This window comes from Aricia agestis, chromosome 3, assembly GCF_905147365.1.
Source record: "Aricia agestis chromosome 3, ilAriAges1.1, whole genome shotgun sequence".
NCBI classification, from domain to species: domain Eukaryota; kingdom Metazoa; phylum Arthropoda; class Insecta; order Lepidoptera; family Lycaenidae; genus Aricia; species Aricia agestis.
Genome location: NC_056408.1, coordinates 18,582,761 through 18,604,349, shown reverse-complemented (window position 1 = coordinate 18,604,349; position 21,589 = coordinate 18,582,761). Strand labels below are relative to the sequence as shown.

The 21,589-nt window shown below is 38.0% G+C and overlaps 3 protein-coding genes across 3 annotated transcripts in view; 1 reads left to right on the top strand and 2 right to left on the bottom strand.

The window, feature by feature from the left end:
• The window catches only part of LOC121740610 (Kv channel-interacting protein 1), a 73,454-nt gene extending 64,534 nt beyond the window's left edge, over positions 1-8,920 (bottom strand). Inside the window, exon 1 of the mRNA XM_042133342.1 lies at positions 8,590-8,920. The gene's annotated coding sequence lies outside the window, so the exon portion shown is untranslated. The remainder of the gene's footprint in view (positions 1-8,589) is intronic.
• Positions 8,921-10,099: 1,179 nt separating this feature from the next.
• Positions 10,100-15,010, bottom strand: LOC121740494 (vesicle transport protein GOT1B). The gene is made up of 6 exons (XM_042133196.1): positions 14,887-15,010; positions 14,481-14,572; positions 13,884-14,062; positions 13,276-13,357; positions 12,121-12,159; positions 10,100-10,390 (listed from the first exon to the last, which is right to left on the bottom strand). The coding sequence occupies exons 1-6, from the start codon at positions 14,909-14,911 to the stop codon at positions 10,382-10,384; spliced, it is 426 nt and encodes a 141-aa protein (XP_041989130.1). The 5' UTR covers positions 14,912-15,010; the 3' UTR covers positions 10,100-10,381.
• A 378-nt stretch (positions 15,011-15,388) lies between these two features.
• Positions 15,389-20,903, top strand: LOC121725460 (interleukin enhancer-binding factor 2 homolog). The gene is made up of 9 exons (XM_042112462.1): positions 15,389-15,735; positions 15,929-16,057; positions 16,304-16,435; positions 16,696-16,851; positions 17,413-17,505; positions 18,094-18,236; positions 18,671-18,811; positions 19,144-19,313; positions 20,807-20,903. Exons 1-9 carry the CDS (start codon positions 15,565-15,567, stop codon positions 20,839-20,841), a joined length of 1,170 nt encoding a protein of 389 aa, XP_041968396.1. The 5' UTR covers positions 15,389-15,564; the 3' UTR covers positions 20,842-20,903.
• Positions 20,904-21,589: the final 686 nt, after the last annotated feature.

Here is a 21,589-nt window from a genome sequence, read left to right as displayed (position 1 = left end):
TTAACATTCGTCCTAGTTAATAATGTTCTTTACCCTTAGGACAAGGACAGAAAATATAGGACGGAATAGACTGCTTAAAGGAAATAATAATATTATGACACCTCACACTGGTATGGCACACCGCGGCACATCTTTAATTGAAATTTTTAACACGTTCAAAAACTTATTTTTTTAAGAGCCTGTGCTCACACACACAGCTGGGCAAAGGCCTCCCCCATCAAAAACTTAATTAATAATTACATTTATTTATTTCTTTAAGTAGTATAATGAACTTAACAAATTAGTTTTACTACGCTATATTGTTATAACTTGTAAATTCATTATATTTTATTAGTCTTTACTATTTAATAATAGTAATAAATTGATATCCGTGACAAAAATGCGCCATTTTGAAACGCTTCAGAAATTATCAGAACACGGACACACGACATGCACTGATTGATTGTATTTTAATTACCTCTTGTATATTTAATCAGCTGCTGAAAATTGAAAAGGTTCCGAATAATTAATTGAGTTCATCGTCAAAAATGTAATTGCAAATGTATAGGTCATCTGCTATAACAATAATGTGGTAGCATCATATATATACTTAGATGTATTATTAAATAACTACTTTTTTATATTTAATTATATCTGAACTACCTAAAACTACCTAACTAACAGCATACCCTTGAGGTGTGCGATCGTTGGGCCGTGCAGCGCCACGATCTCGTGGCAGTGCTAGGACCTCTCGCTCTCGAGCATGGTGCGCTGCATGCTCGAGAGCGATAAGGCCTGGCAGGCGGCGGTCTCTTTCTGCGAAACTGTTATGTCGCAGAAAGAGGCCGCGGAGCGGGACAGAGAGGACGATCCTACCTCTCTGGCGCTCCGCCGGCGTAGGACGGGAGTACGGAGGCGACGCTATGCTTACCTGATGGGTTTCCCCTGCGCAAAAAAAAAGGTATAATATTTATAGCTATTTTATAATGTTTGATGCCCTGAAGGGGCGTGTGTGGTCCCATTAGTAGCCATCAGATCCGACATTTTCGGATTTCTTCGGGTATGATGCTGCACCCTTGGAGAGTGGAGAGAGTGGAGATCGGTCACTCAAGCTGGGTGGAGTTTCAAGGATGTTCAGAAGATACAGTTCTGTGACGAATCTACTAGCTGTCAGCTAGTGGGGTCGCCAGACCCATGTCCTTTAATAGTTGCCATGTGTAAAGTGCTAGGGGATGTTATTGGGGGGATAAGGCCTGTCAACTCCACCGACCTGTCTGGGCTCTATATTAAATTTCCTTGGCGCGATTTTTAAACATCGAAACAGCTATTTAAAAAAAGAAAACTATATTTTTAAAAGATTTTCAAAGGCAATGAATGTTACGTCCAAAGTGCCTCTTCTTGAGAGTATTTTAGCACGAGGGTCGTTACGGTCGCTCAAAAAATATGCGATGCGGAACTACTTCGCTGGCTCTGTATTTTTAATATTTATTTCACTATTTCTGTCTCACTTTGTCGGTTCATACATAAAATATTCACTAAAATTTCAGTTACATGCTGAAATGTGAAACGAGATTTAATTTTCTGCTTTCAGAAATAATTTATGTACCGACAAGTTTTAGCAGAGCTAGAAAATGATGTGCCTAAAAATGTTTTGAGCACCTCTAGATATCTACGTATGAAGCCTGCAGCGATACAGTTCGACAAGGCTTTATTTGAACGTGGCGAGAAAAGGAACTAAACGCTTATATCATAGAAAAACGTCATTTTTGACATGTATTTGACAGTTCTCCTTTACCAGCAGCGCTCCCGTCAATGTCACCCACGTCCAAATAAAGCCTTGTCGAACTGTATCTTTAGATTTTGTAGAGCAAAGTTTTAGTGTAAAAACAAAGTTGTGTTGCAAATACGAGTAGACAGATGTAAAAAAAAAGCTTGTCAAGTTTTTTTTAAGTTGGAATGGAATTAAATGGAAGGAAGTATACAGGGTGAACTTTAGGGTGACGTAATGCGTAAGTAGAGTTAAATGTGAAAGTAGCAAGACTGAAAAAGTAACTTTTTTTAAACTTTTTTAAACAAATCACAAAAAAGCATTTCAGTGCTGCTACTTTCACAGTAAACTTAATATAAGGGACACATACACATTACGCACCCCAAAGTGATAATCACTTTGTTTTGTTTTACCCAAGCAAGCTGATGTCGTTCGATTGCTTTATTAAAATGTAAAATATAAAGTTGTATAAATAAATCATCTTAGTACATAATATAAGGTATGAATAGAGATATGTAGCGCGGAATGCCAGCCTGGCCGCATGTAATATTCTGGAGTGAATTCCAAATGAGCTTGTGTAAGGCCAGGTAACTTGAACTTACTAATAGGGGCGAGGCTAGACAAGTAATTACTTAAAAACAAATCTTTAAAATAAATCACTCTCAATTTTCTTAGACGATGATGAATTTTCGTTTGTTTACGTCCGATTCAAATGGATTAATGAAATGTTGGCTTGGTTTTTATTTTTTACTACCCGATAATGCCCGCAACTTCGTTTATCGCGCGGGAACCGTACATTTTTCCGGGATAAAAACTATCCTATGTCCTTTCTTGGGACTCAAAGTATCTCCATACCAAATTTCAGCAAAATCGGTTCAGCGGTTTGGGCGTGAAGAGGTAACAGACAGACAGACAGACAGACACACTTTCGCATTTATAATATTAGTATGGAAGTATGGATATGTAAGTATGTATGAACTATTTTTACTAAGCGAGGAAATTGACAAATCGATTGTTTTGATCGTACCGATTTTAAGCTGACGTAATCAAGATTAAAGAATGTTTTTAGCTACAAATCATATTTTATCAGCTAGCTCGCCGAATAATAATAAATGGTCAGGTCAGGCATTGTACCATCGCAGAAATTGATTTACAGGCAGTAGACGGACCTCGTAATTTGGTCACGTTATGTCAAACCCAGTCGACGAATGACGACTACATTTAGTTGACATAATGCAATCAAATAACGTAGGTACATCAACTACCGATGAATAATATTAATGACTCCCACACCGGTTTCGGTGACGGTGGCCGGTTTCATTTAAACCAGGCCAGGTACGCAGGAGTAATTTTATAGTGCCCAAGTGTGTGCGCAGTACACAAGAGCACTCTCTTACTCTCATAACCCAGTGGGACGGAAGACCGACACGATTAGCGAGAGATCAGGTGCAAGACCGACTTTTTACATGCCCATCCGACGCATGGATCATCTTACTTGTCAGACAATCAGGTGATCAGCCTACATTGTCCAAACCAATCTTGGAAATACCATGTCTCCAACGCAGGAATCGAACCCACGACCTCCGAGTCAAGAGCCACGCTCTTATAACGAAGGCGATGAATGAATGAAGTTCTTCTCATATAGTAGAGTTCATCAAACGCTCTTTACTATCGCAAGATACCATATCATAGTCATCCATACTTCCATACTAATATTATAAATGCGAAAGTGTGTCTGTCTGTCTGTTACCTCTTCACGCCCGATGATCGGTAAACCTGTGACTCGATTTTACTGATTTTTTTGTTATTAAATAAGGGGCAAACGAGAAAACGGGTCACCTGATGGTAAGCAACTACCGTCGCCCATGGCAACATCAGAAGAGCTGCAGGTGCGTTGCCGGCATTTTAAGAGGGAACGCTCTTTCCTTGAAGGTTTGCAGGTCGTATAGGTCCGGAAATACTGCTGGTGACAGTTCGTTAAAGAGTTTTACAGTGCGCAGAAAGTTACGCGAGAAACGCACGGTGGAAGACTGCCACTCATCGAGGTGATGAGAATGGTATGTTTTTCGCGTGGGACGATGGCGAAAAGTTGCAGGTGGTATTAAGATACTTTGAATCCCGGGAAAGGATATAGGATACTTCTTATCCCGGGAAAATGTACGGTTTCCACGCGATAGACGAATTTTGACGCAACGGAGTTGCGGGCGTTTTCTAGTATAATAATCATGAATCACAATTACCCTCCAGACGTTTTCTATTAACTAATTTTAAGAAACTTCACAACCTGTTGTTTTGCGCGTAGTGCGTACATTCAACTCGTCATAGACAATCGCAGTGTTTAGTCTCCAGTCGTTTACAGTTTATTCCTGAGCCCAATCCGAGCTATTCTCGGAGCGGACGCATTGCTTTTGATATAGGCTACGATCATATTATACGAGCTCTCTTAGGCCACTTTCAACAGACGAATCCATATCCATACTTATGAGACAGGGAAAGCAATCTGTATGTCTGTGTAACCGTTGAACCGATTTTGAATGTATAGAGATACGAACGTATAAGTCCCAAGACATAGACAACGTATATAAGTATAGTTTCATCACGGGATCATGTACGGTTTGTATGTGAACAAAAAGGGGGGCAATTAAATTTATCATTTAATAATAACATAATATATGATAAATGTAATTGCCTTATCTATATATATCAAAATATAGAGCCTAGAGCAATGTGAAAAAAATATATATATACCTACTTATAGTAATAGCTGTAAATGTATAGTTGTATACCTCATAATTTTACCTATCGAAGAGTGTACATGTTTTATGTAATTAAAAATCTTAAAAGATTTAATATACTGCGGGTCGTGCGGGGCTAAAATGGTCACATTTAGCAATTCCTCTCAGCAAATGAATTGTCAAAACTGTCAAACTGACAAAATATGTCAAATCAGTACAAAAATACAGAAATAAATTTCAAGCAGAGTTGCATTTTGCGATTTTAGAAATATGATTAATTTCATGATTCTTCAAAGCGACCATTTTGACCCCGCGGGTAGATATAAGTAGCCATTCAGTAAGAAAAGATATTTGAAAGATCAAAAGAAATAAACATTATTTGGTAAAATAAAACATAACCAAAAAATAAAACATTTTAAAACCGTATCTAACAAATATCTCTAGTTCATCCTCAAAGTGGTTAAACGGGGGAATAAACTTTGGATACTAAGAACACTATTTTGCAAAGTAACTTACAATAAGCTTATTTAAAACCTAATATACAATTACTTACTTGATTAATCACATTCATATTGATCTTATGACCTAGTTTAACTGACTCCTCTCAACGAATTCTCTAACCCCGTCTTGGGGTAATGACAGCAGATGGGCCGAAAGATTGTATTCCGCACATAAAACCTAATAACTTTCACGTACAATCCATAATAATATTACAAACAAGAAAGTCTGTATGTCTGTTAACTCTTCACGTTTAAACCGATTAATCGATTTTATTGGTATGAAGATACCTTGTGTACCTGAAGATAACGGAAATAATTTTAATACTTTTATATTATGCATATACTTATTTAAGATTTTTATTATAACATACACATATTTAATTTATTCGAACCCGTGACCCCCGGCTTGAGCTGTCAGTGTCACACACTCAACCAATTGAGCCACAGGCTAGGTCGTTAAAATTGAAGTTTAAACATCATTGAATGTCTCTTACGGCGGTTCCCAATATTTGATCTATCTCTGGTTTTGCCCTACTACAGATAGGAATAGCTCACAATTGACATAAAATATATGTCTCTAATGTCTAATGTGAGCTATTCCTATCTCTAGTAGGGCAAAACCAGAGATAGATCAAATATTGGGAACGGGCGTTAGTGCGTCAGTGAAAGTCATCATCAGCCATCGACGGTAATGTTACGAATATTTAAAATGTTTATTAACATTTTACTTTGAAAATATAGTTAAATAAAAGTTGAAACTGCTAAGCGTGTTAGCCGCGTCGAGTGGTTCTCCAGACTCCAGAAGAACGTTCGAGCTCGAATGCCTACACACTACACGCGCTAGAATTTCAGCTAAAAGGCTGGAATTTAAGCGAATTTAACAACACTCGAACACTTTCCCTCGGTAATGTATTCATGGTGTTATTACAGAGCGATAGTCGGTTTTTAGGGTTCCGTAGCGAAATGGCAAAAAACGGAACCATTATATTCGTCATGTCTGTCTGTATGTCATAGCCTCTTATCTCCGAAACTATAAGAGCTATACTATTGAAACTTAACTTTCATTAAATGAACTGAAATATAAAAATTAATCAAAAACCTTTTAATTTCATAAAAATAAACCTTATTGCTGCTGCGGAACCCTTTATGGGCGAGTCCAACTCGCACTTGGCCGGTTTTTAAGGCTGGATTTATATGCGTCCGCCCAAGCGCACGGTTTGGCGGTTACATCGCGAGCAAATGCATGTAAATAACGCCGGGACTGTGCCGCTATTCGGCCGCATAGTAATTTACTGAGTGTCCATGATTCATTTATTTAAAGGAAAATTTGGTAAAAAATTAAGTACCTAATTTTATTACATAATTTTAATGAGAATCGAGTACCGAATACACTCCTTAAGTATTGATCATGTCTCACCACTCATGGTGTAGGTAACATCTTGCCGCTCGCGGCGTAGCGGCCGAAACGCGCGTTAGCGCCGCCACATCTAGCCTTAAGAGCCCATATGACCCTAACTTGACTACATACTTTAACCTAGATCTCAAAATCTGTAAGGTCTAGAAAACTGATTTTTTGACACAAGTAACTTCAGTTCATAAAGATTAAATGCTCAAGACGAAAACACGATTACTCAAAAAATGCTCGATAGTTTCTTTTTTACAAAAAACCTTATTTTTGATCTTCGAAGTTTGCTGTCTTTTCTTTAATATTTTTTAATATCTAAAAAGGTATTGATAAAACCTAAATTTGCTCAAAACACTTTTTTCATAATCATTATAGTTCGTCTTTTATTCAAGTAAAACTAACTCGGCGATGATTCCGCGCCGTCCTTTTTCACCTGGCGTATGAAAGATGGGCGTGAGTGTGAAGAGAGAAGGACGATGTTTGATTTTTAGAGTCAGGTGAGCTCTTAAGTTCAAACTACTGTTGGCATATTTTTGAGTCCCTTTTCCCGCAATAAACAAATTTCAACGCGATAGCACATTGATTTATAGGTCTACCAGAATCTCAGGCCCAGAACCTAGGTAATTTGTCCCCCCCTGGCACCAGAACCTGGGTAATTTGCCCCCCCCTGGCCCAGAACCTGGGTACGCCCATGAGAATCAGTATTTTTTTATGAAATAAGGGGGCAAACGAGAAAACGGTCACCTGATGGAAAACAACTTCCGTCGCCCATGGACACTCGCAGCATCAGAAGAGCTGCAGGCGCGTTGCCGGCCTTTTAAGAGGAAATAGGGCAATAGGGGAGGGTAGGGAAGGGAAAGGGTAGGGGATTGGGCCTCCGGTAAACTCACTCCCTCGGCGAAACAGCGCAAGCGCTGTTTCACGCCAGTTTTCTGTGAGAACGTGGTATTTCTCCGGTCGAGCCAGCCCATTCGTGCCGAAGCATGGCTCTCCCACGTAAAAAAAGTATGAAACGTTTAGCTCTCATTTCCCCAGTATTGGTAGCGTCAATTTCTTTTTTCCATTTTTTGCCATCAGATTCTGGTAGACCTTTAATTTCATCAATTCAGTTCTCTACCTTCAGTTGTACCTATTGACACATCTTTCCATACATTTCAATGAGCATAGAAAAGGTTGCTCGTTTTGGCAGGGACTGCGAGTTAAAAGCTCGCTTAGCTTATCCATTGTCTATTCCAACAGCTCGTACAAGCTATTGTTCTACAAGATAGCAGTTTAATTATTATTTTAGCAATAAAACCACCTTCATAAGGGAGATAGTTATGTCACCTGTTTACGTTCACTTTACATGCGTAATGACTTGGGTTGGTAAACACTTTTACAAGAAAGGTAGCCACCGCATATTTACGTATTAACCTGCTCCTTCTTGGAAGTCGGTTTAAAACAGGAACCCCCGTACCCGTGTAAACAGTCAAAGTAAAGTATATTGAACACAACAGTGAACATTAGTTTTTAAGGAAACTCAATGGAAGCCGGCGTCAAGTTAATTTCTGCTGTCTCTATCTTGAATTATTGAAATCTTCTTCTTGAAATATTCTCTATCCTATCTTACCTAGAGCACGCAGAAATCATTTCAAGACTTAAACCATTAGGTAGGTAACCAAACTTGTAAAATAATAATAAAAAACCATTAAACATAAATAATTACTTACACAATTTTAATCTACAATAAAACAGGGTTAATAGTCTGCTCTAGCTCGCGTAAATTATTTAACGCTACCGTTTTCGTGGTCATTAAAATAATTGTTTACGGGGCGTAAGGGTAAACAAATATTATATAAGTAGGTCACCCTATTTGTCACACCATGGGACCCAAATTTGCCTCAGGATGGTCATAAACATGTTATTGTAACCACATAAAATTATGTCCTAGGAACGTGAGAGGAATTTTTTTACAGCCACCTGTATCTGTTCATATTTTGTACAGAATATTACGAAGGAGACAAAAAGTACTTGTATGTCATTATATGTATAAAATAGTAGATAAGTGTGCCCTTATAAATCCTAAACGATTGATGCTCATTGCAAAGGCAAAAGGTAATAACATTCAAATTCAAATAATCAATATAAAAAGCGGGAAAATTTAAATTATGAACATTCGTCATTTTGAAAATATATTTTTTTATTAAAAAAATATATACTCACAGGTTTGCGCGGAGTGGACACCAAAAACACCGACACAATAAAACGATTAATTAACGTCTACCACTGAAACCATAATTAATTTATGTGAAACATTTAAAATATTCTATCCTTCTCCCAGCGCCGTCTCCCTCTGATCCTTAGACAGTCCGGGGGCGCCTACAATTATTATAACGCGCTCGCATTTACGTTTTTACGTTTCGGTTTCGCGTTTTTGATTCATGGTGTGCTACGTTGGGTTTGATGTGTGCAATTTGAGTGCGTTTTCGAGGCGTCAGGCGGAAAATCGATAGCGTAGCGCGCACGATCGTCGCGGCCCGGGAGCGGGCGGGCACTGAGCTTGACGGCCGCGTGCTGCCATCTGAGATATTGATGTGGGGAGACTATTAATGTACAGATTAGGCCCTTAAATTGAGCGACCGATATCAGATGGAGGAAGTGCTCGTGCAGCAAATTGGGGATGTAGGTGAGCTTGCTGGCTACCCGGAGCAGGCATTAAAGGGTGTTACGTTCGATAATTGCAAGAATAAGTAGCTAATATCCCCTGGATCATGTTGACGTTCCTACTAGGTATATTATCTAGTACTTTTATCTATAAAAATAAAAAATTAAGAACGAATTTTTGCCATTTGTTTGCAATACAATATTTTTACAACTAAAAATTAAAAAAATTTTATTCTTTATAAACACCTAGCTTATGAAAAATCTGATTTGCCCCCCCCCCCTCCCCCCCCCTGGCCCAGAACCTGGGTGATTTGCACCCCCCTGGCACCAGAACCTGGGTAATTTGCCCCCCCCTGGCCCAGAACCTGGGTACGCCTGGGTGCTGGGTGGGCCATTCTATACTCTATCTCCTTAACCAAACTCGGACGTCAGACGTTTAATTAGACGGAGTTTGGTTAAGGAATAAGGAGATAGAGTTTCAACTGTCTAATAGTCAGAACCTCTGACGAGCCATTACACAATTGAAGCTTTCACCAGCAGAAAAGTGACTAGCTGGGCAATTACAGGGCAAAAGAGGCAGAGGCAGAGGCAGAGGCAGAGTGGCTACACGATGGACAGACGCGATTGTCAAGGCTGCTAACTTGACTGCTATTATTGGGGGGGGGGGGGGGGGGGGGGGGGGTCACAGGGGACATGACCCCTCCTCCAAAATCTCAGGTCAAATTGAAAAATCTCAAAATCTTGCCTAATAATAAAAGGAAATTTTTGCCAATAAATTTTTAGTATAGTGAGTGACCCCCTCCAAAATTTCAGCGACCGCGCCTGTCTTCTTCAGTTTAAAGATATTGAACTAATATTATATTATATTTCGTCAGTTCTAGGTAGGTACCATAGATTAGGTACTATAGCCTTAACTCTTATGTCATTAGGTGCCCTAGTTAACCTCTATCTGAAAAACAGGGAACCTTGTCACTCTACTCTTTTGAATAAACTTAAAGGGGCCAACGTGAAAAAAATCTCAATAAAATACATTTTTACATTTTATAATAAATATGTCGTTTAATTTTTGAAACACAGAACAAAAATACTATATTTACAATGATTTCAAATGTTGGAATGTAGTTACAGCTTTATTATGTAGAGAAATAAGTACGTAATTTACCTGAAATATGACAAAACAGTAAACAGTACTTAAAATGGCGAACCTCGTAAAAAATAATAATATTGTACATAACATACATTTTACCATCGATTTTATACAACAGTTACATGTTCTTTTCTAATAAACTTTGCTAAAAAATGGTTTACTGCAAGGCAACGTTGTTAATGTTTTCTTTCTTCTTCAATTTAATTATCCATCCTAGACAAAAACATTAGAAGCTTAGAAAATTGAAAAGCTGCTAAAGTAATGAAAAGGCCGATTAAAAGCATAAAAAGCGAATAGCAGTTGTGGAAGGGACGTGAAAGGAACGCAGAAAATATCCTATCCCAGGGCTTCCTAAACTGTGTGTCGCGACGTCCCGGGGCGTCGCGACACTGTCCCAGGGGCGTCGCATGTCTGATGTCAACAAAACCGAATCGAGTAAGCGCCGCGCGCATTATGTCCATCATAAATCCCAGGATTCCCGGGCAGTCTAAATCCCCGGTTTCAGAAGCTCAGAAGCTATATGCTCAGAAAAGCAAGCGCAGCCTTCACATTAGCCAGCCTTGCTGGCTTTAATATCTTTTATAAATATCTCTTTTAATTTTTATGCTTATGTTTTGATTGGGTCATTATTTCCTAATAAAAATATAAATATCTTAATAGTGTTTATAATATGATAAGCTATGTAGGCTGGTTCTAAAAAAGAAAAAAAGCAAGTATTTTTGGGGGCTGGGTTGAGGGGCGTCGTAAAGAAATGGCTAAGTCCCAACTCCCAAGGGCGTCACAGTACAAATAAGTTTGGGAAGCCCTGTCCTATCCTATTCTATATTAGATTAAATATAATCTGAGATTTCATTTATCAGTGGTTTAGGCTTATGGTACTACACGAATGAGAAATGTTACAGGTCATGGCTTCCCAACTATTCAAGCACTCACTCATTTATTTACAGCTTGTGTTAATTTCGCGGGAACTGGCTAAAGAATATAGACCACAAATTTTTGGCTATGAAATTTCGCAAAGTAACGTTTCTATTAAGGATTATTACGAGCTGCCTGTGATTAAATGCAAAGCCTTTTTTTAGTATTTAACTAACGCCTAAAGGTACCGTTCCGATTAACGCGGCAAGCGACCGCGACCAAAAAAAAATCATTTTTTTGTATCTATTTTTTTTAAATGCCACCTTGACCAAGGCTACAGGTTTAATTTTACTCGGCGCGGTCCCTGCGGCAAGGATCGGAGAGTCACCTGTCAAATTTTGCTGTGTTTTCTAATAAGTATTACGATCCCGGAGGACGATTGACTCAAATGAAATTGAGATTTATTTAATCATTGTATATTTATCTGATATTTGACTAACGGAAAATATGATTCACTTATTTTGACTCGATAGAAATATTTTTCTAAATTATGAACCTTTCTGAGCTTTTCAAGAAATATATGTTACACTTATTGAGTTACTATTATTAAATAACTTGCACTACTACAATCACACCCTTTTTTTTTTGGTTATCATGAAAAATATTTTTAGGACTTACGACCTTTACTTTCGCGCTATAATGCGGGAACCGTTGTTACGCGATATTGTTCACTATTAGCTGCAGCCTAAAGCGCATTGCCCGGGAGCACGATTCATGGAATCATTGTATCAGGATTGGAGGATAGAGTTGTGTGTAGGCGGGGCTAGCGTTTTGACAGTAGGCTCTTAAGTTAAAGACGTTTCTTGATATGTTCTATACTACCTGCTACCCATAAAAAGCTCAAGGGATTATGCTTTTTGCCACCAATTTTCAGAACATTACATTAGAGTTATTAAGACGAATAAATATACAGTAAATATTATAAATTGACTTCATTTATTCCCCATCCAGATCACACACAGATTAAATATACACATTACACATAATACACTAGAAAGTCTTTGTTGGATAGAGCGGTATTATCATACCATGTTCCGACCCGTATCACCTGCTATCCTGTCTACAATCTGAAAAGAAAAAACTTATGTTGATTCAAGAAAAGAAACTCTGAGTATAGTAGTGTAATAGGAAATATTACACAATGGTCGAAGCAGAGGGCGCTGCTACTAGCACATACCTACAGTAAAAAAATCGACCAAAATCCAACATGCGGCACATACCCCACATTCCAATTAACTTTAAAAACGATCAAAATAGAAGGCATTTTGACGACCTCTGTGGCTCAGTGGTGAGCGCGTGAATTGAGCTACCGACAGCTCAATCCAGGGGTCGCGGGTTCGAATCCCGCCGACGGAACAAAAAAGTTTTCAATGTTCCCAGGTCTGGATGTGTATTAAATATGTGTATGATATAATAAAAATCTTAAATATATGTATAGTATAAATAAAAGTATTAAATATATTTCCGTTGTCTGGTACCTGTAACACAAGTCCTTTAGGTACTTAGCACGGGGCCAGACTGACGTGGTGTGAAGCGTCCATAGATATTATTATTATTATTATTATGTTGTGATCGTTTTTTTTCGGATATAATAATGTTATATTATTATATTGACAGAAATGTTGTCAAACGTCAAACATAACTTTTCATTTACTGTCTAGTGTCTTAGTTTCATCTATCAATTTAAAGCTTTCGCAAAATACCACAAATAGTGTATAACATACTTTAAGTAATAGTAACTTTTAAGGGTCTATTTATACTAGCGCAGAGTCGAAGCGCATCGAAGCGAATTATTAAAACTGAACATAACAAATTCAGCCTTAACTCCAAAGCGTTAACGCACTTTATTACTTCTGAGAATTTAAAAAGGCGCGCGCATCCGCGCGAGTTGGCGTGAATACGCCCGACCATCGCTGATTGGCCTCGCAGAAGTAATGTATGCGTTACACTCTGGGTATGGGTAGGGTTAAGGTTGAATTTTTTGTGTTGAGTTTTTGGGAATTCACTTCGCTTCAACTTTGTGCTATTATAAATTGACCCTAAGTGTTTAATAGGTATTCAGAAAATAACCATCAAAAAATTTTTTTAATAAGTATCATTCAAATAAAATTTTATTATTCGAGTAAACTTGCATAATTTGTTAAGGTAATTTAAATATACATATTCAAATATATCATACATACCCCTCTTATAATAGGTAGGTTAAGCAATGATCCCAAAACAGGAACCATTCTGAGGAAGTTTATAGCTGCTGGCAGGAAACCCCTGAAAACAGAAAATTATATTGATCAGTATAATGAGTAATGTATAATATTATGTTTACTATATACAAGTAAGTCCAAAATTAATAATAATGGGCATTCGCTCTTTTTAAAGTCAAAGTCTATCTAAAGACCTAATAGTGTTTTTCATAAAGAAAATTTTAACTTTTGACACAAAATACATTTCTGGGTTCTTCACAGGAATGCTAACTTTTTTGATATTAGGACTTCCATGCACACATTCAACAGAAATACCTCTATTATCGAGACTTTGATTTGATGATTATTAATTATTCAAGCAAATACAAAACAATGTACCATTGAGGAAATTGATTCCTAGGCAGTTGACGGACCTATGTCGTTTGGTCGGCTTATGTCAATTCAATGTTAGCTGTGATCGGTCTGATGGGTTCAACATAATGCGAACAAATTACTAATAGGTCCGCCATCTGCACAGGAATCAACTTCTCTGATAGTACAAAACCTTATCATTGACATTGGTATTGTGGGCCCTAAAATTGTGTCCTTACCTGAACAACAGCAGAAAGCCGTAGATCTCGGCTATCATTCCAATCATAGGCCATCCTAATAGGACTATGATGATGCCTCCAAAAAATGCAACAGATGCCTTCACTTTATGTCTTTGGAAAAAGAAGAAGAATGTCCTCTGGAGTCCAATGACACATGCAAGTCCACATATGAAAAGTATCTGAAAATAGAATATTATAATACTTTAAAAAATATTTATTTCATTCAATACTATGATTAATATATGAAATTGAAAAAAATGGGTAAACATTTGAAGTCTGTCCTATTACTATTAAAAATCTACACAGCTGCATAGCCTACACAATATGTAATAAGTATGTATTTATCAATCAACTGTTCCAAATTCCAATGTATGTGACACAAAACTTTCAGTACATAAAGTTTTATAGTAAAGAGGTAGTAACTAACTATAACTAACATAAAAAGTTGCAAATGCAAGCTTAGAGTAGTGCAAGATTTAAACATATTTTTTTAGTAAAAACTTTATATATCTTAGTGATAATTAGTGTAAATACAGTGGTGTAGTAAGCATATTGATTGTGTCCACTAACTTGAAAAAATTGATAAAATAAACTTACATTTCCAATAGCTAGCAAGCCTTTATCAAACAGCAGCAGAACTCCGAGGAAAAGGAATGTCATACCAAACCCCGCCAGACCAACACCAATTTCTAAAAGGGCAATATACTATTTATTTAGCAATTATAAAGTAAAATTTTAAAATATATAAAGAAATGTATTTTTTTTAGATAAACAATTTAAAAAAAAGTTTTGCTATCATGCCAATTTAGTAAAAGTATATAAATAATCATAATAAATATTGATATGGCTTCAAAGTTAAGACTTTAAGGATATATTTCATTATTGATTATTTCATTGTTATCGAGATATTATCATATTAATATGAGTAAGTATAAAAATGTTTAATAGCTTGAACTAAGAACTGGTGAATTGACATTTCTTTATAAATGGAAATAATACATACTTTGAGTATCCGTTATCTCAATCATAGTGATTTATTTTTATGTAGTCTTATTTATACTGTTTCTTCACAAATATTAAAATAACTTGAATTAAAAATTAATAACAATCATAACCTCCACCTACAACTCCACGTCATTTTGAAAATTTAACTGTCAATGTCAAGTCACTCAAGTGTCAAATGTCAATGTCTTTTTTTTTAAACGGCTTTGGAGAAGTAAAATATCTTTGGGGAACGTGAACTCTATTGTTTATGGTCTAACATTGTAATTTGTATTATCTATGGTCTAAGCAACGCTAAGTCAATCAAGTGTCAAATGTCAATGTCTTTTTTTTTAAACGGCTTTGGAGAAGTAAAATATCTTTGGGGAACGTGAACTCTATTGTTTATGGTCTAACATTGTAATTTGTATTATCTATGGTCTAAGCAACGCTCCCTTTGCCTGTCCCGTCTCCGACACGAATTAAAAAAATATATATATCTATGGTCTAACCTAAAAAAGTTGTACTGTCAAAAATCGCGTCCCCTAAATTTTGATGATCATTAATTTGTGATTTCTAAAGAATTTGCTAAATTTCGATTTATTTTCTAGTGTTATTTGTTTCCACTTTATAGTTTTATCTTATCCTGATAAGTTAAAAAGCGTCCCTAAACTTTTCATTTGATAATACTAGTTTTGAAATGGTTCGCGGTGCCGGCAGAGGCAGAGGACTACCAGGAAGAGGCGGTATGGGGCGGCCACCATTCAACAGACCCCGAGTGTTAATGCTCAGGCCACCTTTCGACCTGATTCTAGCTGAACCAGCTTTCCCCAGGTGTAAACCGGCTCCAGATGATTCAGCATTGACTCAGGTAATACTTCCTGTTAAAAATGTCACAAACATTGTTCCGAACTGTGTGTGTGATACTATATTTAAATCTAAATATTACCGCTTTATATGGCTTCGTTTGGTAAAATGTTGATATATATATATATATACATAAATCCTTCATGAAATAAGTTATTTTATTCTTCATCACTAAAAAAGCTTATGTTATATTTCAGGCTTTACTAAAACGCCATGCTGAGTTATGCCCTACCCCAGCAGAGCAGTCAGCGGTGTTGTCTCTGGTCACAAAGTTGCAGACAGTACTGGATAATCTTGTGGTGGCTCCTGGAGATTTTGCAGCATGTGTAAGTGTCATAATATTTAATATTTGATTATGGAAACATTTAATATAATATGTTGTGTAGTGTGTACATAAATAGACTTTGTGAATTTTAATAGCTCGTCTGTCAAGCACCCAAAATGGGTGTCTTAACTTAAGAGTTAAGACAGTTAGTTGTTAGGGTAAGCCCTAAGAGCATTTTGATACATTTTCGAAAATGGTTTGACAGTTCGTGACAGATGAAGGGATAAAATCCCTTTTGTAATTTCAGCAATTAGAGGAAGTCCGTCAAGTTGGTTCATACAAGAAGGGGACGATGATGGCGGGCAAGAATGTGGCAGACATTGTTGTTATCATGAAGACTTTGCCCACCAAAGAGGCTGTTGAAGGTCTTTCTAATAAGGTGAGCTTTATCTGCATTCACAGAACAATAACAGTAATAATACTGTCAGATTTTAGGGACCAAGTGGCCTATTTCAAGAAACCCTTTCTATGTTAGCCATGGTAATGTAATAAAGTAAATCTGCAATGAGTTGTAACTTGTACTAGTTAAAATTAAAATACTATAAAAAAGGCTATATCAGTTTATTATAATATTTGATTTGTACTTCAAATAACTCATTATTCTGCACAAGAATGTGTAATTTGTATACAAATTGACAGGTGAATGAGGAGCTGAACAAGCTGATGCGTGCGGAGGGACTGGGCAACGTGACCAGCGCATGTCACGAGCGCGGCTTCACCGTCAGCGCTAGTGCTGCTGCCGTCAGAGTTCTGGTGACCACGCTGCATCAGAATCTGCGTAAATTGGAGCAGGATGTAAGTGACTTAGCAACCACCGTGCGTTTCTCGCGTAACTTTCTGCCGCGCACTGTATAACTCTGGAACGAACTGTCGCCAGCAGTATTTCTGGACCTATACGACCTGCAAACCTTCAAGAAGAGAGTGTATTCCCTCTTAAAAGGCCTGCAGCACTTCTGATATCGCGAGTGTCCCTTATTTTATAAAAAAAGCAAGAATTGTAAAATATACTAATATAAATTTGTGGCTGTCTTTCATCATTTAGATGTCTTATAAGGCAACCTTTGATCATGGGCGTAGCCAGTCTTGGGCTCAGGGTGGGGCAGCAGTCAACCCCCCCCCCCCGGGTGATTTTTTAAGTATAGAAAAAACCAACCACCACTGTTTAACAGCAACTACATTAACTACAAATTAAAATTAAACAAAACAAGCAAACAATACGAATCGCCGCTAACTAAGTCTTTAAATCTACATTCTACCTTAATACGGCTACGCCTATGCCTTTGATAGTGCAAGGCATTAAACTCAAAACATACAGAATCATGTATAATTATAACCACTTTGTATATTAATTTTTAGGTGCATCTGGACTACAAAGTCATAAACAGCCACCTGGCTGCTATCAGACACAGCCGTTGGTTTGAGGAGAATGCTCATCATTCTTCCATCAAGGTAAGTAATTTGCTTGAACCACTGCCAAATTTATATTTTTACTATACGTTCCGCGCGGCTTCGCCCGCGTAAATTAGACATTTCACAGACGGATTACTCCACAAAAAATTGTCTATAATCCTTCATGTGGTCTACTTCTTATGTATGCCAAATAACAGAAAAATTGGTCCTGTAGTTCGTGAGATAAGCCCTTTCAAATAATTTCCCCCGTTTTCTCCATATTTTCCTCTATTTCTTCGCTCCTATCAGTTTTTGCGTGATAAAATATAGCCTATAGCTTTCCTCCATAAATGGGCTATCTAACACTGAAAGAATTTTTCAAATCGGACTAGTAGTTTCTGAGATTAGCACATTCAAACAAACAAACTCTTCTGCTTTATATTATTATAAGTAAATAAGTAATAAGTATAGATGGGTAGGTCACTTTATTTCTGCCACCCCGTGTATGAAATCGTATAGTATAAAATATGTATTAAATATATTTCCGTTGTCTGGTACCCATAACACAAGTCCATCAGGTACTTAGCTCGGGGCCAGACCGACGTGGTGTGAAGCGTCCATAGATAAAATGATATAATGTATGTGCAGGTGCTGATTCGTCTCCTGCGCGACATGTGCGCGCGTCACGCTGGTCTGGAGCCGCTGACGCCGTGGATGATCGACCTGCTGGCGCACCACTGCATCATGAACAACCCCGCCCGACAGGCGCTGCCCATCAATGTTGCATTCCGGTAATTAGTTCAGCTAAATCTGAAGAATGTCCACTTTAGGTTTTCCTTCCAGCTTCTTTTTCTCAGACGTAACGTCATGACATAACGACGTGTAACGACACAGACAAAATTGGAATGAAGAGTAACTATATTAGGTCCGCCGCGCAATTGCTCCGCCTGCATGCTGCCGGTTCAAATATACTCATATTAATTTGTATAGTTTAATGTGACATTCATTCACACTCAGGAGTTAGGTGTTGGACAGGGAAGTGGGCAGCGCGGCGCGGCAAGTGAGTAGAAGGCTGAGTGTAAAGAGTAAAGACTCACTCGCGTCGTTTCTGCCGCAAAGGTATTCAGGGAAATATTTCCATCAGCGGCAGAGGCCAAATATAAACAGCCCATACACATGACGTATATGAAGTCTCACCATATCATCTTATATTATCTGTCGTCAGTCGCGCGCTGTCCCTGCTGGCGGGCGGTCTGTTCCTGCCGGGGTGCGCTGGTCTGCCGGATCCGTGCGAGGCGGCGCACGCGCGCGCCCACACCGCGCTAGACCTGCCCGCTCAAGATCACGCGGCCGCCACCGCGCAGACGTAAGTTAAAAAAACAACATTTTATTTTACAATTACGCACCTATAATCATTGTAAACATTCATGCACATACTTATGTTTATTGTATGTGACTTTGAGAAATACTCCAATGTCACAAAACCCATACAAAAATAAAATAAAATATTCTCTCAGTGCTGCTACTTTTAGTATTAATTTTACAAATATGACGTTATACCAGATACATAAACAGTTTTGGTACCTTCTGTACTCGTATCACATTCTTCAAGAACCAGACTGACATATGGTGTGAAAGCGGCCATATACATTATTATGATCAATTAATTTATTTATTTAATTAATTGTCCATTTTCAGTCTGCTGCGTGTGGTCGCCCGCGGCGGTCACCGCTACGTGCTGGGGCTGCAGCCGTTCGAGGGCGGCAAGGACATCTCGACCGAGATCACGGTGTGGGACGGCGTCGTGGTGTCCCCACTCGCGCCCGCCTACCAGGAGACGCCGGAGCCCATGGACACCGATGACAAGGGTAAGACCTATTTCATTTCATTAACATGCTAATTTTCATGTCATAGTTACGTGCTATTGCTTTGGTATTTGCTAATCGGCATCGTGAACTCTCGGTTTGCATTGCACCGCTCATCACCGAGTGAAAAATAGCAAGTATATAATAGCAGTTAGCGCCGCGGTGCGTAAGGGCCAATTCACACCGGATCGGCAGCGGCCGGCAGCGGCGCGAAGAGACGCGGCGAGGCCGGCAGAGGCGGCTCGCGTCGCCGCGGGCGGCCGCTTGTGGACGCTCGCGGCCGCACACTACCTTCAGAGCGCCACACAGTGGATCGAAAATCGAGTTTCATAGACATAGGAACTAGAATTTCTAGATGTCATTTTTTTGGGCTGAAATATGTTTTCCTAGTTGTTATTACATAATGAAATGTAAAAAGACTCATCTACGTGTAATAATAAGGGAGTAATATTTTTTTTAAGAAATCTTAGTATGGAGCCGACATGAAAAATGAGCATATCTCTGGAATCGCATGGTTGGCCGTTATATCTTCACACACTATTATAGTACTAATTATTACTCACATTTTGGCGTATTTTGTATTACGGCACCATTTGTACTTCATTTTGGTTAATTAAAAACTGCCCATTGGTACTTTATTTTGGTTAATTAAAAACTTAATTCAAATAGAAAGAAGAAAGAAATTATTATGGTGATATAATGTATCAACCCTCTCTTTTTTCAGTGTCCCCAGTAACAATTTAAAACTTCCAACTGAATTAAATTAAATTGTCTGGAACTACTTGACATATTCTATTGTTTTTTTGTTAAATGATCCGTGTTCTTTACTTTCATAAAAAAGGTACTCCCTTATTATTACACGTAGCTGCGTCTTTTTACATTTTATTATGTAATAACAACTAGGAGACCATATTTCAGCCCAAAAAAATGACATCTGGAAATTCAAGTTCTTATGTCTATGATACTCGATTTTCGATCCACTGTGCACCGCGCGTCCGTCGCCTCGAGGCGCCTCGCGACGACGCGCGCGGTCGCGGGAAGCCGCGAGCACTTTCCGCCGACGGTCGCGCGGCCGCCCGCGGCGCCTCGAGCCCTTTTGAAGTTTTCAAGCGATACTAGTAGTTATAAGTATGTAAATAAAGTTTAAAATTATTTCGCACTAAAAGTGCTCTTCGCGCCGCTGCCGATCCGGTGTGAATTGGGCCTAACAGCGCCAGGAAAATCGCAGACTGTTGCTGCGCACGATAATATCAGCAGTCGTATTTTTAGCAAGTACGATTATTATGGCTAATGGGAATCTAACACTACTACTTATATGAGTACGAGACACGAGTATACCCCGCAAGTCGCAACTCAGTTGTATAGAAATTAGTTCGTGATTTTTCTGGGATAAAAATTATAATTGCGCAAATATAGTTTGTTGATGGCGCGAAATATGATCTGTTAACTATCTTTAATTATTTATTATTATTCAAAATAAGAATTTTCTTTTTCAGAAGAGGAAGGCGCTCAGGACGGCGTGGCTGCTTAGGATAAGTCTATACAATTATACTAACTTTCCGATAAGATCTTAAATAAATACTTTATAATTTATCACACACTCGTCTTATTTTCAATTCTATATTATTGATACCTATAATGGCAACTGTGATCCCATTTTTCAAAAAGATTTTGTGGTTTTTGCGATTATCGGTATATTGTTTTTAGCCGTGGCTTGATTTATTTCTTAAAAATGTAACAATTGTGTTTGACAAAATATATGATAGCCAAAATTGTCAGTTACTTTATGGCCAAATGACAGCTCTACAAAATACCACTATTAGGCAAAATTACAATGGAAGAATATGATAGTGATGCGAGAGAAAAATATAACAGATGTAAGCTAGTATCTCAAAATATACTAAATATTGACATCTGTGGAAACATTCAACAAAGATCATATCAAATGACTGGTTTCTCATTTTCAGCGTTTAATTCGACCAAGTTTAAAAAGCATAGTAGAGACAGTCTTAAAAAATTGAGTAAATTTTCTACTGTCACCAAAGTATATTCCTATTTGCCCGCGCACAACAGTCTCTTCAAGAAGAAACGACGTCTAGTTTCCAGATATAGCCAAAGGATTTAGAAACTAAACATGTAATCTTAGATGCCTTTAACCTTCTAAAACCATGGGATTTGCCTATTGTGGACTACTAAAATTAGATCATTGTTATGAGCTCCAGAATAGTAAGAAAACTTTTAGGGGAGCTGTACTTGCAGAAGTAAAGAAATAAAATAAA